General features: G+C 33.6%; 1 protein-coding gene across 1 annotated transcript in view; it reads left to right on the forward strand.

Annotated features, from left to right (window-relative positions):
- Nucleotides 1–19,151, forward strand: part of LOC113392720 (uncharacterized protein) — a 173,308-nt gene that overhangs the window by 147,508 nt on the left and 6,649 nt on the right. Inside the window, exons 4-14 of the mRNA XM_064220783.1 lie at nucleotides 2,258–2,403; nucleotides 4,587–4,785; nucleotides 6,645–6,736; nucleotides 14,259–14,464; nucleotides 15,703–15,899; nucleotides 16,402–16,547; nucleotides 17,312–17,423; nucleotides 17,510–17,697; nucleotides 18,059–18,140; nucleotides 18,384–18,512; nucleotides 18,735–18,853. Coding sequence (XP_064076853.1) covers nucleotides 2,258–2,403; nucleotides 4,587–4,785; nucleotides 6,645–6,736; nucleotides 14,259–14,464; nucleotides 15,703–15,899; nucleotides 16,402–16,547; nucleotides 17,312–17,423; nucleotides 17,510–17,697; nucleotides 18,059–18,140; nucleotides 18,384–18,512; nucleotides 18,735–18,853 — 1,616 coding nt within the window. The remainder of the gene's footprint in view (nucleotides 1–2,257; nucleotides 2,404–4,586; nucleotides 4,786–6,644; nucleotides 6,737–14,258; nucleotides 14,465–15,702; nucleotides 15,900–16,401; nucleotides 16,548–17,311; nucleotides 17,424–17,509; nucleotides 17,698–18,058; nucleotides 18,141–18,383; nucleotides 18,513–18,734; nucleotides 18,854–19,151) is intronic.

Below are 19,151 nucleotides of genomic sequence, written 5' to 3' on the forward strand. Positions count from 1 at the left end.
TAGCGCCCCATCGCGTATTTCTGTTGACTTTCAAAATGCGATAAACTCAAAAACGACCAAACGGACATTACTAATTGACGCAGCGATTTATGAGGAAAGGAGGTTTAAGTGTATTCATTTCGTTTTTGGGTCAATTGGCGGAATATAGCAACGATCGTTGAAGATGTCAAAAATATATGCGTACTGAAAGCTTGAAAGATGGCATATATGCAAACATTTTATGTATGCGAAAACGGGACCGGTTGCCTGTGTGTTAAATAATATTTTGCTCCATGGAAATAATATTATTTGTTTACAAATCCACAAGTGATTTGCTCCCGACTACAAATAAAAGCGATATTTATAGCTTGGCCTTCCGTGGTCTGAATATGGAAACTCAAAATTCATATTAACTTGTACTACTGACTCTTGCGAGCCGAGTTCGCCGACACAGTTTGACCTGGTTTTTAGAACACTTTTCTATTTTTGTTTTTAAGGCTTTCACGTATATCATGTTTCGTGAACCTTCAAAAAGTTCTTATAGCTTTTGATTTTATTGGAAGTTTGTTGACTTATTTGGATAAAACATATAAATACTTAAATACGTTAATTATTATATTAGTTTATGGATTGTTCTAGAATATTCCATCACCGTCTTATTCTTCATTTTCTAAAAGACTTTCTTAAATCTTGAAACTCTTGAATTACATGTCTTTGAAATTTTATACAGAATAACACTACAGGATCCTTATTCTTTTCCATCAAAACACAAACGAATAAGTAACGCGCTTACTTATGTTATCTGCTTTGATTGACATTTTACTAATAAGGATATCAAATTGAAAAAAAAACGTAACGAGTGAAATTTAAACCTCGTTATGAAACATATCTTTAGGTGTTATAAAATTGTAATTCACTACGTGGTAAGACTTTTCAAGCTTGCCTATGTAGATATCACCTACTTACCTATCAGATATTCTACCGCCAAACAGCAATACTAATTATTTTTGTGTTTCAGTTTGATGTCTTAGTGAGCCAATATAAGGTAATGTTGATACAATGTAAATAAAAACAATACAATACAGGTACATATGATATAACACATTTGTTAAGGATTGATTAAAATTTCTTACGGCGCTTATATCCACATACAATCCGCTGCCTCATTTGCACGTTTTCCTACCTATGCATATACGGTCTATATTAAAAAAAAAAAACTAAATTAATCATAGTGTTATCTAATGTGACTGCTGATTTATAACTTCGGATTAAAATTTAGTTTACAAAGATCCGTATTGACTACATTCAAAAAAATTATAAAATGGATGTTTTTGGAAAAAAATATGAAAAGATAATATTTTTCAAATCACTACATGTCTTGTCATACGCATACAGTACCCCTAGTACGAGTTTCAATACTTCATGCGTAATAACCGTCGAGCTACTCGAAATAGACTACACCACAATTTATATTTCCATCTCACTTACACGCGCAAAAAAAAGTGAGAAAAATATATGCGGCCATTTTTTATTGTATTTGACATGTAATGTACAATGTACTGGATACGATACATTATCTGTCAAATGTACAACAGCGATCTATGTACGTTGAATTTCAAATGCAAAACTAATCGCACACTTGATATGTTAATTGTAACACAATTGAGCTTTAATGGATTATCGGCTTTAGACGAGATCACGCTTAAATGTTTTTCGTAGAGTACTGTAGGAACACAATCGAATACAAAAGATAATTGTTATATGTTCAGTGATATGCGAAATTTGCTACAACATTAACAATTTAAAGAGTCCACGTTTAAATTATTTTGTATTAGAGACTTTTGTAAAATTAACGAAATAATATTTCTTTTATTTTACGCAAATTAAACACTAATCATGATTGTTCTTCAAAGATTAAGTTGTTTTAAATTAAAAGAAAAAAAATAAGGAGGACTTTTTCCCATTTCATATTTACAAAACATTTTATAATATTATGTTTTCTGTACAATTCCATCTTGCCCTCACGTAATTCGTTAATTATTTTTTTTATTATGAAACCATACAAAATACAAGTCTTTAGTAGAAACTAAGAAGGGCTTTAACGCCAAAATGATATTATTGTAAAATGTATTTTAAATTCTTTTCCCAATACTTTCCAATGGCGATATAGATAAATGTATGTGGAGGTTTTTATACTAATACTACTGTATTCTATATACTACTAAGCCAATATATTGATTTAGTAGTATTTTATATAACACATTCGTAATATTCTCAGGTAATAACAGCGAGCCGGTGTTTAGTCCTGTGCGCGGACAGCCGCGGGGAGATGGAGGCATGGGCTGGCGCACTACGAGGCGCATTGCATCACGGAGCAGACGTCGCGGATCTTGTCGCAAGCCTGTCATCTGGAGACCATCATTGGTAATAGAAAATAACAGCCTGCTCACAGCCCACGGCATGGAAAACCACTTCTATTATTAAACATTTCGAGCTCATTCCACCGGATGCAAATTTGAATACATTCGAAATGTCTGGCATTTTGAGGCATTTTATATCACGAACAACCACTCTGTGGAAGCTGCCATCACCAGCAGTATTTCGGGGTACATGCAATGAATAGTAGAAATCTTCCTTATTTCTTCCTAAGAGTCCAGAGCAGGTCCAAGGTCTCCGATGTTGCGCATGTCCATTTGCGCTGTGATCACTTTTTATAAAACGAGCATCCTGTATATTCCCCATCTTCAACGACATGAACGAAATATCTACTCAAGAAGTTTTACTTTAAACTGAGCCAAATTTAAATTCTTAAACTTCGATTTATATTCACTATTTCTTATTCCTCTAGCACACGCAATAGCTAGGATAATAAGTTACTATAATGTTTAACTGCCATTAAATGAATTTAAACAACTTTTTACATTGCACTGCTAATTATAAGATCTCAGACAACATGTTATGATCCTTATTCCTGTTATTTGAATGGCTTGCTGAATATTGATATTCAGAGCAAAACACAGAATTAGAAACTACAAAGTATCGTTGTATATAGCAGGAAAATAACTGTTCAGTTGGTAGTATCCATTCAGATGGTCCTGCCAATCCCCTGATACCAATAAAGAGTAACAGACTGTAAACAGGTCCCTTCCGGGTAAAGGAGAAGTATGTTGCTTAAATACTAGTTGGTAGGTACAAATGCGGTGGCATTTCATTCATGAGATGAATTATGTGATGCTAAGCACATAGAAATTCAGTGACGCTCGCCAGGGTTTATTTCTTTGATTAAGTTTCACGTGGTTTAGCCACTGGACCTTCGCGGCTCACGACAGGCGTTTCTCTTAGCTATCGTTGTTTTTGAAGTTTAACTCAAAAATATATGTAACTAATATTTTCAACCAACTTCAAAAATGAAGAAGGTTCTCAATTCGATTGTTATTTTTGTTTGTTACTTCAAAACTTGGTCTTTTCCGAACTGATTTTGATATTCTTTTTTTTTAGAAGATATATGATGAGGGTTTGTCTCATTTAAATTTAAAGAAAAATACCTTGCCGGGGGGGGGGTGAAAAATACAGAATGTAAATGTTACTTTTTTTTTCTTATAACATGGATTGTTGGGCGAACAAATCGGCCGCCAGGTAAGTGGTCACCAGTACTTATAGACATTGACACCGTGAGAAATTAGCCAAAATAGTCACGAGTTATTTATAATTTATTTTCTCAGATATTTGAATAACGTTTTTTGTTAAAATTTTATATTATAGAACTAATTACCTGGCACCAAAGGTATTCGCAAAAAACTAATCTTAAAGTATTAAGGTCCAGATAACTTTTAACGTAATAGACGCTTTGGTCGCTTTTTATTTAGGCACTAGATTAGTGCCTAATTTTAACTAAACCTCGTGTCTAGGCGGGGAAAAAAATCATATTGTTGTTACTTATTGCGTAGAATTAATCATAGTTTTCCGAATAATATCGGACTCGTAAAATCGCAGAACTCGACACAAAAGCAAGTAACACATCATTACTGCTATTCAAATTTAAATTTTCGTATTTCATTCTATTTCTCTTTTGTACGCCGCCGTTGCAATTTAACTCGTTACGTGACAGCCATTCAAAATTCGAACCAGTTGGCATGATCAATTGTTTTGAGTACCTAACTTCGTTAAAATGACTCCAAGTCTAAATTGAAATAACAGACTATTGAAATGTTAAATATATGAAGCGTCGTTGATACGCTACGTTTATTTATTACTCGTTTTAATAATTGTTTATTTTTTTATTAAAAAAACTACGTTTATAACTCCCGTCTTCGCGGGAATAGAGTTCGTAGTATAAGGTACTACGTAGAACGTTTATATCGAAGGATAAAAATACAAAGAAGAAAATAAAAAAACCTCTTAGCTCTTTTGGGGTAGAAACCTTTTCCATCATAGTTTGATCATAATCTGATCAATATACAAACATTAAATTTTATGTATTAAGAAGAAACAAGCAGACTAAGAGGAAGGTAACTGTATCTCTACACACTTTTACGTTCGCGCCCTTTTTCAAGTATCAGTTCTGCTAGTAGTTCTAACTATTGTTTTTATTTTTTTTTATTTCGTAGGTACACTGCAACGCACGCTCGGCCAACGTTCTGCAATGTGTGCCGAGAACCGCTCGGGGCTCTCGGCACCGCACATGCACTTGCCTGTGAACTCTGTAAGTTCAAGGCGCACAAGCGATGCGCCGCGCGAGCGCCACCGTCTTGCAAATGGAGCACGCTCGCCTCACTCGGACCCCATGTTGTTGAAGATCCGGAAAGTGTTAGTACATTTATTTTTCAGCTATTTTTTAAGCTTCTATGTATCACGTAGATTAAAATAAACAAATATTTTTACATTAGGATACCATATAAGATTTTGTGTAGTATTAAATTATATTTGAATAAAGTACAAATTATATTCGAATAAATATTTTAAGTAATAATATATTTCATAATATCATGTTATATTATGAAAAGTTATTTTTTTCATATTGAACCTTTTTAGCCTGAAGTTTGGTATTATGATAAACTATTTTTCTAAAAACATGCCATAACTCCTACATACATTACTATAAAGATAACTATTACTTACGATCTTAAAAAAAAGAAAGATAGAAAGATAAGCTGTGATAATATAAGCTAAGTCACGTGTAATTATTCATCAACCCCAACTTCTAAAATTAACTCACGTCCTAGATCTTCGAGTTGATTAAACCATAACAGTTAATAATCTCAAAAGCAATCCGACCGGAATCGATGGTAAGTATCGATGCTCGTAATTCATTTTACGAGGCAATAATTCCTGAACGATACATTTTATGGGTCCTCGCTTTCCGAACGACATCGTTCAATGCTTCTCTATTGTACTCGTCAATTTGCCACATAGCCATTCGAAACAACGTCACAAACTGCTCGAATGATTTATTTTCTGATTTTAATAATACTATTAAACATTATTGATTTTTTTATTAAAACATATACAATAAAAATTTGCATTTCGAACTTTGTTTTCTACTCGTGTTTTTTTTTTATTGATAACCTAAAGCTAAGGCTCGTCAATTTTTAACCTCATAAAAAAAATCTGTTGACAAGCAAACATGCTTTTTTATTTTTTTCTGGCGTAGCGGATAAGTTACTGAACTGTTTTATCTTTGCCTATTTCTAAGTAGATAATAAAGTTTTGCTTTCATTTCTTTATTATTATCATATTGAAAACGTAATGTGAAATTTTAAGGCTTGAAATGTTCAATATGAAATTACCTATTATATTGTGATGCACGACGCCAACGATGTCCTCTTCGTTAGTGTAATCCTTACAATTATGTCATGGATGTCATATAACAAAAGCAGTATGAATATGGATCGATACAATATACATTGAAACGATGGATGTACTGTGTGAGTAGGTATCACTAACCGTAGAGATAAATGTAAGGAAATATATACAATTGCGACCCCAAATAAATGAAATAAGGCAAAAACAAATAATGATATTACAATGGACTTGTCTGCAAATTACAAAGCGCCCATTTTCAAAAGTTAAAAGTTGTAGTAAGCAAAAAATAACAATTAAGTTAAACAAGAACGTACACGCGTAATATGTATAAATTTAGTTTTTATTTTAATTATAAAACGTGATATTCATAATTAAAGCGCAAAAAAAAGTCAAATGTTCGATCTTTGAATCAGGGTAAAATTTTCAACGATTTTTTTTTTTTTTAAATACCGCTAACTTTTTTTTTATCTGTCTCCTCTGATGTAATTGAAACGGCCGATTGATTTTGACACGGAGTACCACAGAGAGGCAATTTTAGCATCTAATTTAAATGAAAATTACTAGACCTAAACCTTTACTACTAGACCTTTTTTAAAAACGTACTTAAATAAAAATTAGATTACAGTATGTGTTATTTCTTTGATGTACAAAGATATACGAAGAGATTAAATAGTATAGTGTGTTTTATTCACAACATATCTTTCTATCAAGTACTTTTATATCTTGTTAAAATTTATTAAAATGCTTACGTTTATGCTTCTGCTAGTTGTGAATACTCACACATTCGCTCAGAAATCTTTTCAATGTATTAAGTATCTACGTTGATTACATCATATGTTATAATGATATTTTTTTGTTTTTAGAATATAATAATGCCGCATCAGTGGCTCGAGGGCAACTTGCCAGTGGCTGCCAAGTGTGACGTCTGCGACAAAACCTGCGGCTCCGTTCTTAGGTTTGAGATTATTTTTTGTCTCTTATTATGCCTTGAATTGGAATATATATTTATAATTATTGCTGTTGTTAACTTAAAAGTTCGTCGTCTTTTTAAATGATCAAGGACAAATTTATTCATCCAAGGCACAAAGTTATTCAGCCAAGTTCATGTTAAGTCACGTAAATATTTGTTATGCTGTTATGTAAACAACACAAAACAATATTATTTGTCATTGTCATGCCAGTTGTACAGTCAGGTATTTACTGATGTGTATATATGTATAATGTTGTAAGTATGTAGCGTATAAAGGAAAAACATGTAAAAAATTGAAATAAGTCACTTTGATAGTTTTCAGCAAGTCTGAACTTTAAGATTTTTCTATTCTATATTATCTGTATAAATCATATAAATTGTATAAATCATCGATATAAATTGTAATTCGTTCGATTTTTGAAAGTTTTAATTTTTTAAAACCATTAAACGTCATCAGAGTTTGATTCGTAGTTTTATGCAAGATCTATGTAGACAACTACACGTGTATCTTTTGTCTTGAAGTATTAATTATTCAAGGTGTGAATTTTGATTGTATACTAAATTAACAATTGTGATTTTATTAAATTGGATTCAGTGAGTTTTTACACATAAAAATCAGTGAGCGTTTTAGTTCGTACATCACGTCAGAGTCGTTCAACCGATTGGTTTGAAACTTTGCACAGTTTTTATTGTGTGTCGTGTACGGGTTGGCGTAAAATATAAAGTTAATTGGCGTAAATTGGGCAGAATAAATAGTACCAAGTAATTTTGTTGCTGTTATCTACTTTATTATATTGTTATACACATTAAATATGGGTAACTTTTTTTTGTTTTAATAGTATAAATTTATATCGATTTTATAATTGGTAAATTTATCTCGCTATCGGTGGGACATAAATAAATACGTTTACAGATAACTATTTTTAATTGTTTATTGATTTCTAGGCAGGATATATAAAAAAATGTTGTTTACTGACATCTGCAATTAAAATGGCGGAAAAGAGTAACTACGAGTTTCTTGCCAGTTCTTCTCGGTAGAATCTACTTTCCGAACCGGTGGTAGCTTTAAATTTAATTCAACAGTGTAACATGACGATTCGAAATGTGCTTTTATGAGCATACTTGAATAAAGATTTTTAAACATCTTTGTTTCGATAATACGCCCTTACTAATATAATAATATTATAATTTACATCGCGCAAATTTCATTTATTTAATACAGATAGTATTAAGTATAACATTTCCTGGAATTTACTCGGAGCCAGCTCCCGGGGGAATTATTTCGTCACTTAGACGGGCACACGAATTCCACATTTTAAGGCTTAAATAGAACTCCTCGGGCGATGTTTACGTAACCGTCTTATGTCAAACATTTTAAATCTATCTATTTTATTTTATTTACCAGTTTGATTTTAATTTTTTCAATGACCCTAAAATTCATATTTAAGACCTACCTGGTGTCCCGTCGTGACTAGGTGTGCAAAATGAAACGACTGTTACTCGAATAAATATTATTGAAATAAGCTCCTCTGTAAAGTAGTCAAGTTACGTTTATACACACTTCTTTAAAGATTCCAAAAGGCGGTACTGTTGCAAAATATTACTTAACATTATAAATGTTTCGTTATTTAATATAATTTATTGAGAAGAAGCCATCGTTTAAGTATTTTGTAATAAATATTTAAAGTTTCGGAATGAGAGAACTTTGACTCGGAGTTTTCTTTAAGCTACAAACTTATTTCATCAATATCAAGTCTACTGCTCGTGATATTCGAATTGAAAATAAATACGGACTTTATTTAAATATGATGAACTAATTTATCATTTATTTTTCATCTCTATTTATATCAAATATTTAATTAATAAACTAGATCGACTTTACTATGATTGTATGGTACACATCACAATAGCAGCCTGTAAATTTCCCACTGCTGGACTAAGGCCTCCTCTCCCTTTGAGGAGATAGTTTGGAGCATATTCCACCACGCTACTCCAATGCGGGTTGGTGGAATACACATGTGGCAGAATTTCGTTGAAATTAGACACATGCAGGTTTCCTAACGATGTTTTCCATCACCGCCGAGCATGAGATGAATTATAAACACAAATCAAGCACTTGATAATTCAGTGGTGCCTGCCTGGGTTTGAACCCGAAATCATCAGTTAAGATGCGCGCGTTCTAACCACTGGGCCATTTCGGCATCTCGGCATTGTATGGTACGATTGTTATTAAATGTACTAGATTAAATGTTAAGCAAATATTCTACGTTGGCAAGGCCTCTTCTATGCTCAAATATCAGGCTTATAGTTTAATGAATCACGTAGCTCAGTTTCAACCGACGCCAGCTTGTTTGTTAATGAGGTTTTCTTACACTGCACGAGAACTAAGCACTATTATTAATGTTGATATAAACACAACTTATGAATATGAAATTTCAGTAGTGCCTGTACTTATTTGAATCAACTTTTCTTTGAACTAGACTATTTCGCCTCGGATACCACTATAATCTGCACTATGTTAATCTTATAGTTTGATAATTCTCGGCATAAAAAGAGAATTCACAGTGACGTTAAACCGCTGACATTTGGATAAAATTTAGAATATATCTGGGTTACTTGAGAAGAAACGATTCCGTTTGAAATTGAATAGTATGCAAATACAGCCGGCACGTGGCTGTCAATAAAACTGCATGGAGGGTTTCGTCGTCATTTCGTATCTATCGGGATCGCATTTGCATAGAACGAGTAATGTTTACTCGGTCCTATTTTATTCGTATGTCACGCGTTTGTGGTCGAGACGGCGGCTTTCGTAAATTCGGTAGTTTGCATTCATAAAATAAGTAGACGAACTTTACTATACCAATACCCAAAGATATTGGCGCTGTAAGAAATTTTCACCATACCTTAAATCGGCAATGCACAAAATACCTTGGAAACTTAAGATGCCATAGCATGGCGAGGGACATATCCCTTGTGTTGTTAATTATACTTGCTTGCTTTTTTATGGTTTATGTAGCGAACGAGCATATGGGCCACCTGATGGTAAATGGTTACCAACGCCCATAGACAATGGCGCTGAAAGAAATATTAACCATCCCTTTGATGGCCACTGCGCCGCTTGGAACTAAGATGTTATGTCCCTTGTGCCTGTAGCTACACTAGCTCACTCACGCTTCAAACCGGATCACAACAGTACTGAGTACAGTTGTTAGGCGGTTGAATATCTGATGAGTGGCTGGTACCTATTCAGACAGGTTTGCACAAAGCCCTACCACCAAGTAAAACTATTACTTCTAAATATATTTTGTTTAACAAAAACGCTAAAATTATTAAACGTAATATTTTTAAAAGATATCTGTATTTTTCCTTTTTATATTTTTGTAATAAATAGAATATACACATAATAAATCTTGATATTTGAAAAGATATATCTTTGAAGATAAACAGAGGATAAACAGTACAAGATACAAAATGAAGAGTTACTATTCCTTTCGGAAATAATCCCCTTATACGTATTAAGGGCTACGTAACTAGTTTATGAAACCCGCGACTTGGATTTGAATAAAAAACGATAATAACGTAGCTTATATAGTTAGGTCGTAAAACGAGGATGACTATGGATTTTAAGGTAATACCTGCATGATTATGACCTTTACTAAAGTGCATGTGGTCAAGTGGGCACTCCTTGTCTTGATTATGCATTAGATGTTTTCTTATAAGATAGATATAATCATAGAAAAGATCAGAAACAAGCGCTTTGAAAATAGCGTCATAATCCAGAGCTAAGTTGTGGAATTCGTTTCCGGCATTTGTATTTTCGGGACATTTAAAATTGTGAATCGAGATTTAATAGATTTCCTCGCGACATCGTCGGATACATCTCGACTTAACAGACTACTTTTTATCTATATGTGGAGTCAATAGCGAGATTTAAAAAAAAAAACCCTTTTTTTCAAATAGAACGTATTCTATTTTCAAAAGATTACATGAAACGTACAATAGAAGAACATTAAATTAACGCTTATCATGCTTATAGTTGGAATTTAATGCGCGCGAAACTTCGAAACTTCGCGCGTGTACTTAACTCTTCTTTGGAACGCGCTCCGTTTTCTGGTATAAATTTTACTCATATTGGTTTACCTACAAGTATTTTTCAGTTAGGTATTACAAAAGAAATCCATCCCCATTTAAAAGGTAAAGTTTACGTTTATATATGAGGAGTTATTAGCTAATAACCGTAAAATCTATGCAATTGCAATTACAATTATTAGTTAGTAAAAATAAAATCGAATTATCATCATCCTCCTTATCCCAATTTTACTTGGGGTCGGCGCAGCATGTCTTCTTCTACCATACTTCTCTGTCTGACGTCATCTCACAAGTAAAATTCTTTCCAGCCATATCGTCTTTCACACAATCCATCCATCGTTTCTTTGGTCGTACCCTTCCTCTATATCCGTCCACGTCCATGCACAAGACCTTCCTCACCACATGGTCCTCATTCCTCCGCATAACATTCCCATACCCTGACAGCCAGCTTCCACATAACTTCTCAGTTATCGGTGCTACTTTCAAACTCGAATTAAAATCGAATACGGAACATAAAGAAGAAATTTAAAAAAAAATAAAATTCCATTCATAGTATGTTTCGTTAGCAGTACGTGTCGTTGTGTGGAGGAATTCATGTATTTCCATCGGCACGTGGCTACATCAATCAATTACAAAGCGTGCAAAAAACCTATCCCGCAACTATTGGCAATTTCCATTAAATTGCCTTTTCACACGTCAACGTTTGATGACGAATACTGGAACGCTTTTTTAAACTCTTTTGCGTGTTGGGCGTTTATTGGTTTTATATAAACGTGAAAATTTTACCGCTATTAATTAACGATCGATGACGACATCACATGATTCGACAAGGTTTTATAAACATAATCTGTTTTGTGTAATATATTGGGTCCAAGCTTGGCAGTGAATTTTAGTTCAGCCCAACTAATTGAGCTGAAATTTAAACAAAACTTTGGTGTTGGTGACAATAGGAACCAGTGTACTAAGCTAATCTACGTTATAGTTTGTTCAATATAGCCGCTTATATTTTTTTTTTTTAATAGACCAGTAAAACTGTCAATAATTTCGTTGTCTAAATATTTAATGCCTGATATTTTACATAAACTTATTAATAATATATTTAAAACATATTGTACGACACGGTTATATTCTCGTTAGCTTTCCAACGCTGGTAGCTCTAAATCCATCTTAATCTTAATCACCGTCTCGGCGCGGCGCCTCGAAACGAAGAGATCTTAGTTACATAACATACGACTATATTGAACCACGTTGTAGGAAATTTTATAATCCCAGTATTATAACAAGAAATATATATTATACAAAAAGAATATTAATGAATAATAAAAAAAAAATCAAAAGAATATTTAAAAAAAAATCATTTATTTTATACCGGGAAAATGAAAATGTTTGAAAATTTTTGATATAATGAATGAAATTAACGCTTATCATGTGAACAGTCTAAACTTAAAGCGGATGAGACCGCAAAATTTATAAAAATAAAATGTATACATACTTTATTGTATAATTAGACTCTACCGGGAACAGCCGAGATGAAACTTAGTAGTTACTATTTTCCAACATTTTAAATACAAAGTTATGTTAATTAAATACAATTTAACATATGATGTTTTTTTTGTCATCTATATAATAATATTATCTACGAAAATTTATTCCAAAACGCGCGACATTTATCAGTATAATTTTTTTTTTGTACATTGGTTTAGTATTATTTTTCTATGCATTACAAAAACAAATTTATCTCATTCATTTATTGAGAAACAATTAGATATTTAGTTACAATTTAAACATATAGTATTTGTGGTACGATTGTTACATATTTTAGTATCTGGTCTATATCGCTTATGATGCCACACATATAACTCACTGCTAACTGGCAATTTGCTACAGCTACAGTACACTTATATATTATATTGTTAAGGTTTATACTAATACAGGAAATGTTCTGCAATAATTGGTTTTGTTGGATTGTCTATTTGGTGAATGACACGCATCGATGACAACATAAAAATATATCGTCGTTTTAGGGTTCCGTATCTCTAAAGGAAAAAAGGAACTCTTTCGTCATGTCCGTCTCTCTGCCTATCTGTCCGTCAAGACCCTTTTTCATAGTAAAGCGTAGAAGTATAATGGTGAGTCGGAGGTGTTAAAAAATCAAACGCAATCAAAAGTATTGGCCGTTCATGTCGCATTTCCCAATAATTCGCAAAGGAAGTTGAAATCTAAAATATGTCAACGTATCTGTTGACATTAAAATAGTTAGAAAATCACATCATTTGACAGAAAGCAATCTGGAAAACCTTGAGCAAGTGTAGGGAAAAATCTTAAAAACATAAATTTGCCGTTATATCAGCGTATCTTTTAGTGTTGTGTGGCTGTACGAAACCCTCAGTGCGCGAGTCCGACTCGAACTTGATCGGTTTTATTTAATTCATCGTAGTTCAAGAGTTATTTTATTATTTATTATATTCCTGACAGAATATCATTTCGTACAACTTTAAATGTGAAAATTATACGAAAAAATTAATAAATTGCATTTTATTTTATAAAACGAATATTTATTGCTCTTAAAACTTTTAGAATATATTTCTTGGCAATTCAACTGAACGTACGCGACGTTGCGGATTGCAATTCAGGTCGCAATTTTTCTTGATATCTTTTGTTACATTTGTTGCAACTGCAATGCTTCCGCGTAATGTTCCTTGAAATTCCGGATTATTTCGAATAAATCCCATGAGGTTTTATTTTGTATTGCAAGGTAAAAGTACCAAGTAACGTACCCAATCGTATATATATAGCTTATCTTTGGATATTTTGACAATTTCTAACATAGCCGCCCTCAGTTCAATTGAAAAATAAATAATTTTATTTATTCTCATTTCTAATCTTATGGTATATCGAATATCTTATTGGTTTTATTAATTATTATTTATAATATAATAGTTAAAAAAATGTATTATAATACGTTTTTCTAATCATTGATTATGATTAATTTTATTTTTTAATACATATTGTACAATGTGATCGTACGTGGTGAGACTACCTAAAATTACCTACTTAACTAAATTTTGAGATGTTTAATTTTTTTTATTCTGATGTGATATTGTATCTACTGTTGGTTGTCTTATTGAAAATAAAATAAAATAAAAATATGAATAATTTATTTTTTAATTTTTAATAATTTTTCTTTAATTTTATTTGTTCAGAAAGCTGTAAACTATTACGAATACAAATAATAAAAATTCATTGCAAGTAAAATCTTGTAAAAAAGATGTTTGTCTTATTTTACAAATATAAACTGCTTGCAAATTAACATTAATTTTAAACGGCGATTATTTGCATGGTATTTGGCGTTTTAAATAATTTCAGAGATGTTGTTCTAATTTTAGTGCTTGAGTGAAATAATCTGATGTTATATCAGGCTTCAAGATTTTCGCTGCATTTGGTGTCGCAAATGTGTCCACGCGAGCTGTCGACCCAGCTGGCGGGCAAGTTGTTCGCTCGGACCGGCGCGAGCGTCTGTCGTGCCTCCCACACGACTGCACTCTGTAGGACCAGACGATGGATGGCTGCCGGATAGACCACCGAATGCGTCACCGCTAATCGTCTTCGTCAATTCTCGGTCTGGTGAGTTTGGTTTTGAATTTATTTATTATTTATATAACCTGGTTGTTCCGTAGTACGATTTTGCGTAGGTCAGCTGGAATGGTCATCACCCATATACCAGTAAGTCTACCGTCTAAAAGCAATAGATTGTTTTGCAATATTCCAGTGGTAAATGAACCATTGTAATTACAGTTGCGACAGACGACCTCCGTGGTCGAGTAGTGTGTATGTGAACGCGTGTGGTTTTCATGGGTACGCCACTCCGAGGTCCCGGGTTCGATTCTTTTTCTGATTTTTCTTCTTCTGATTTTCCAAAACACAAGTGCTTCAGCTACTTACATTGGGATCAGAGTAATGTATGTGATGCTGTCCAATAATTATTACAAATTAACCTGTATTCCTAGAACTCTTTATTTATCTAAATATATAAAAATACCACTCGCTAGTTAATCACGAAATCTTAGAAACTATAATACCTACATACTTGAAATTTGCCAGGTAGGTTCCTTACACTCTACTCCATTTTGGGGGTGCCTAAAAGGGTAAAACGAGGTTTAGAAGTTTGTATGAAATTCCAATGTTATTTTAGCGTGGACAATGCGGCCGAGTCGTACATGATATTATTATGAATAAATATTTGTTTATTGAATAGATAAAATCTGAATACGTTGAACCGATTATCCAGTAATAACATTTTATTTTATTTCAGTAACAATGAGATTCTTACAGTTACAAACTAAAATAGCTGTGGATAAATCCGCAGTCACAGCTAGCATTTCATATAATATCAGAATTCAGCGTCAAAATAATCTGGTACCAATTGATGCCGTTACAATGAGTGAAACAGAATGACGCAATTCAATTATTATTTATTGGAATGTGAATTTTTGAATAACTTGAATTTTGGCACACGTATTCGGTTCTAAAGCCGATAGAAATACGACACACAATTAAATATGTTACATTTTTTAAATTTAAAAATATGAACTCCGAAATGATTTTAGAAAACTCTAACATTTAAAATAACACGTTTATATAAACTAAAATGTAAAATATAATCTCTAAATATTATAAAACTTTAATTAAGGTAAAAAAAAGTGTAGCGTTCTTAAGACTATTTCATAAGTTAATTAAGATATTGACAGAAAATTTAGGTATACGGATATCCTAAGTTATATTTCTAAAGTCCTTTTCTTTATTAAAGGCTATAATACTATTTTACCAATAAATCGATATGAAACTATAATATTTTTTTACAGGCGACAATCAGGGCATTAAGTTCCTCCGTCGCTTCAAACAGCTTCTAAATCCTGCTCAAGTATTTGAACTGAGTGGAGCGGGTCCTCGCCTTGGACTCCGACTGTTTCGACACTTCGCGCCATTGAGAGTGCTAGTCTGTAGCGGTGATGGTTCCGTAGGCTGGGTACTGCAGGAAGTAGACAAGCTGGATATGCATGTAAGATTTAACGATTCTTTCAACTCAATGCCAATATGTATCTCATTTGGGAACTTAGCCTAAAATTTATCTTATAACAGAATACGATTGTCGTTTAAGAGATATTAGTATTATATATAAAAGTCGTTATAAAATTTAATTAAAAATTAACAAGAGGTCTCTTGGGACACCCGGTTGGAACGAAGTTGCTTTTGCTGTATGTTATGTATTGACTAACAGACATCATGAAATGAATTAACAACTTTAGAGAATAATTCAATGATAAGAAATAAGATTGATACAAGAGGAGAAAGATAGGGGAACGTCGCCTGGAGTCTACGCGTTTTCCTGACGTGACGATTTCCGCCAGCTCACTCCACTCTAAGCCGCGTTAAAGAACCTTGTTCCAAATACAAATTATAATAATAAATATATGTATATCTAAAGACACATAATAAATATAAAAAGACAACATATATATATTTATTAATTTTATAATGTAATTGATAATGAATTGTTTTAGCGACAGGTGCAAACAGCCGTTCTGCCCCTGGGTACGGGTAACGATCTAGCGCGAGTACTAGGCTGGGGCGCTTCATGTGACGATGCTGCAAATCTTCAGCAATTGTTGGAAAGATACGAGCGAGCTTCCACCAAAATGCTTGACCGGTGAGGATGAGAATGGTGTTTCTGTTTTTTATATAAATTAGCTGATGGTAGGTGGTCTTCACTGCCCATAGACATAGGCGCCGTAATTTTTTTTAAATTATTCCTTACATCTCAAATGCACCATCAACCTTGGGAGCTGAGTTACTATGACCCTTTGCATGTCGTAACATTGGCTCACTCATGCATTAAACCGACACAACTACCCAGACGGGCTTGCACAAAGCCCTGCCACCAAGATACAAGATTCTTTCATAATCTTTTAAAATGACGATTCAATAATGGAAACAAAATTGCATTCTCTATTTATTTCCTCTCAAAATCCGATGTTCTGTTTTGAGATTCATGTAAGTCATCATATTAATTTTATTAAAAATAAGTCTTTATTATATAATATTCGACAAGCTCATGCCTAAGCTAATGCTTGGCATTGCTTAAATATTCTGATAACTAGTCTATTAAATATTTTATTATATATTATTTATTCCATTGGCAATAAAAATGCCTGAAATTAATATTGATTTATTAAAAGCATTGAATTTTTTTAAGCTTAAGCCACAACCTAAAATTATTGAAAAAAAATGATGGAAAACATCACGATTAAAGCTGTTAAAGGAAGAAACGTCTGACAAAATGACCAGCTTTGAAAAAATAAGATCTTATTTTGTCTGCCTAACAAAATTGTAATAAGGATAAATGTTTAGTATTTAATTGATTTCAAAAAAAATTAAAGATATTATTTTAAAAAATGTGTCATTTATATTTAGATGGTCCATAATGACGTTCGAGCGTGCATTGTCAGTTCCACCGCCACCGCCAGCTCCACCTGATTTGCTGGAAGAAAGTTCGCTTCTAAGAAATCTACAAGAAATCGTACAGGTAATTCGAATTATACAAATGTGTATAATATGTAATATAAACAGCATTTATAACATTTGTTACAAATATGAGTAATGTACATTCAGGCTGGCGAGTGTGGTGAAGGTGAGACGAGCAATGCTCGTGCGGCACTTCGTTCGGGCTGCGCGCAGTTGGCCGCGGTGGGGGAGCGCGCGGGGGGCGGGGCGGCTCGAGCGGCTCACCGCCTACGCCGCGCCTTGTCGCTGTTGCTCCATGCGCGGACGCATCTCGCTCACGACCACGCACGCTGCGAGTGAGTGATCAATAACTCACTTGCTGTGTAAATGTAAAAATAAAGCTACATACATATATCGTGTCCTTGACAATACTTATTTATCCTTAACTTAATAATAAAGGGGGGAATTCACTGTCCATAAGTAAAATATTATCACAAATATATCCATACCATTGCTAAAAGGCAACTGGAAAAAACCCAAGACTTTAGCTAACTTGACCTTAAAATGAAGGTGTGGATCAAATCTTGCAAATACATTTTCAACCAGCTAGGAAGCAAGCCCAATTGGAATACTCCGAATCTCTATTCGTTGTAGTCCATTAAATCAAAAAATATATTTAAAATTATTAGTTTTATTTCATTATTTTCATATATATAGATCTTGGGAGCCAATGGACACCAGTGATAGCGAAACAGAAACACAACCAGCCGAAAAGGGCAGCATCGAAAAGACTGAAAAGGTAGGCACCGATTGATACAATTAGCAAGACATAAGGAAAGTATTTAGTTGAAATTTTAAGTATAGACAAAACATCAACTAAATTAAAGTTTTAAATCAAACATTTTTCAAATAAAAGTACGTCTAACATCGTTGAAATGTCGTTTATTCAACATACTACTACTACGTGGTATAAATCTGACCTTGTATGAACCTAGTAAATAGGAAACTATCATCGGTCACCTCAAAAACACGTGTATCCCAGGAGCAGCTGAACTGGGCGGCGGCGGCGCGCGGCTGCTCGCTGGCCGGACGCGCCGACAGCGTGCGGCGCGCGCTGCACTCGCTCGTACGCACGCTCGTAATGTTCTACCCGCAGGTAGGTTCGATAGCTGTTTGGTTCATACTCATTAATAGAATATCTCAATGTAAACTTTGGAACTATAAATCTTAGGAATTGAGTCAAGTAAGTAGAAAAAAAAGTAAAATATCTATTAAGTAATTCAATTTTTTTTTTTCAAATGACCTTAGCACGTTTTGAGTAAATACGATATTCACCGAGCTATTGAAGTTATTTATGTACGTCAACCGCTCATTAATGTTGCCTTATCGCCAGGGTGTCTCGCAGGACGCGAGTGCGGAGAGCGGCGCGCTGCCCGTGCCGCGCGCCTTCGCCGACAGCCGCCGCTCCTCCGCCGGCTCCGCCGTCTCGGCTGCCTCCATGCAACCTGAAAAGTTAGCAGTTACAATTTGATAATATAGTACTATTACTTATCGCCTTCTATTTCTCGGTATTATAAATTGTACGAATTTTATCTTTTAGACTAAATACTCGTACCTTAACCCTAATTAAAACATGGTGCAACTTGAGAAAGTTAGTGTTAGGTACGGGGTTCGAGCCTGTCATGGGTGGATTACCCACTGTAACACCGTATTTATCAGTGTGATTGGGATAAAATGATAAGTTATTCAATGAAAATTATAGGCATAAGGGGCATATTCTTAATTCCGTAGAGGCATATTGGTATTACAT

The sequence above is a fragment of the Vanessa tameamea genome, chromosome 5 (assembly GCF_037043105.1).
Source record: "Vanessa tameamea isolate UH-Manoa-2023 chromosome 5, ilVanTame1 primary haplotype, whole genome shotgun sequence".
In the NCBI taxonomy this organism is placed as follows: Eukaryota; Metazoa; Arthropoda; class Insecta; order Lepidoptera; family Nymphalidae; genus Vanessa; species Vanessa tameamea.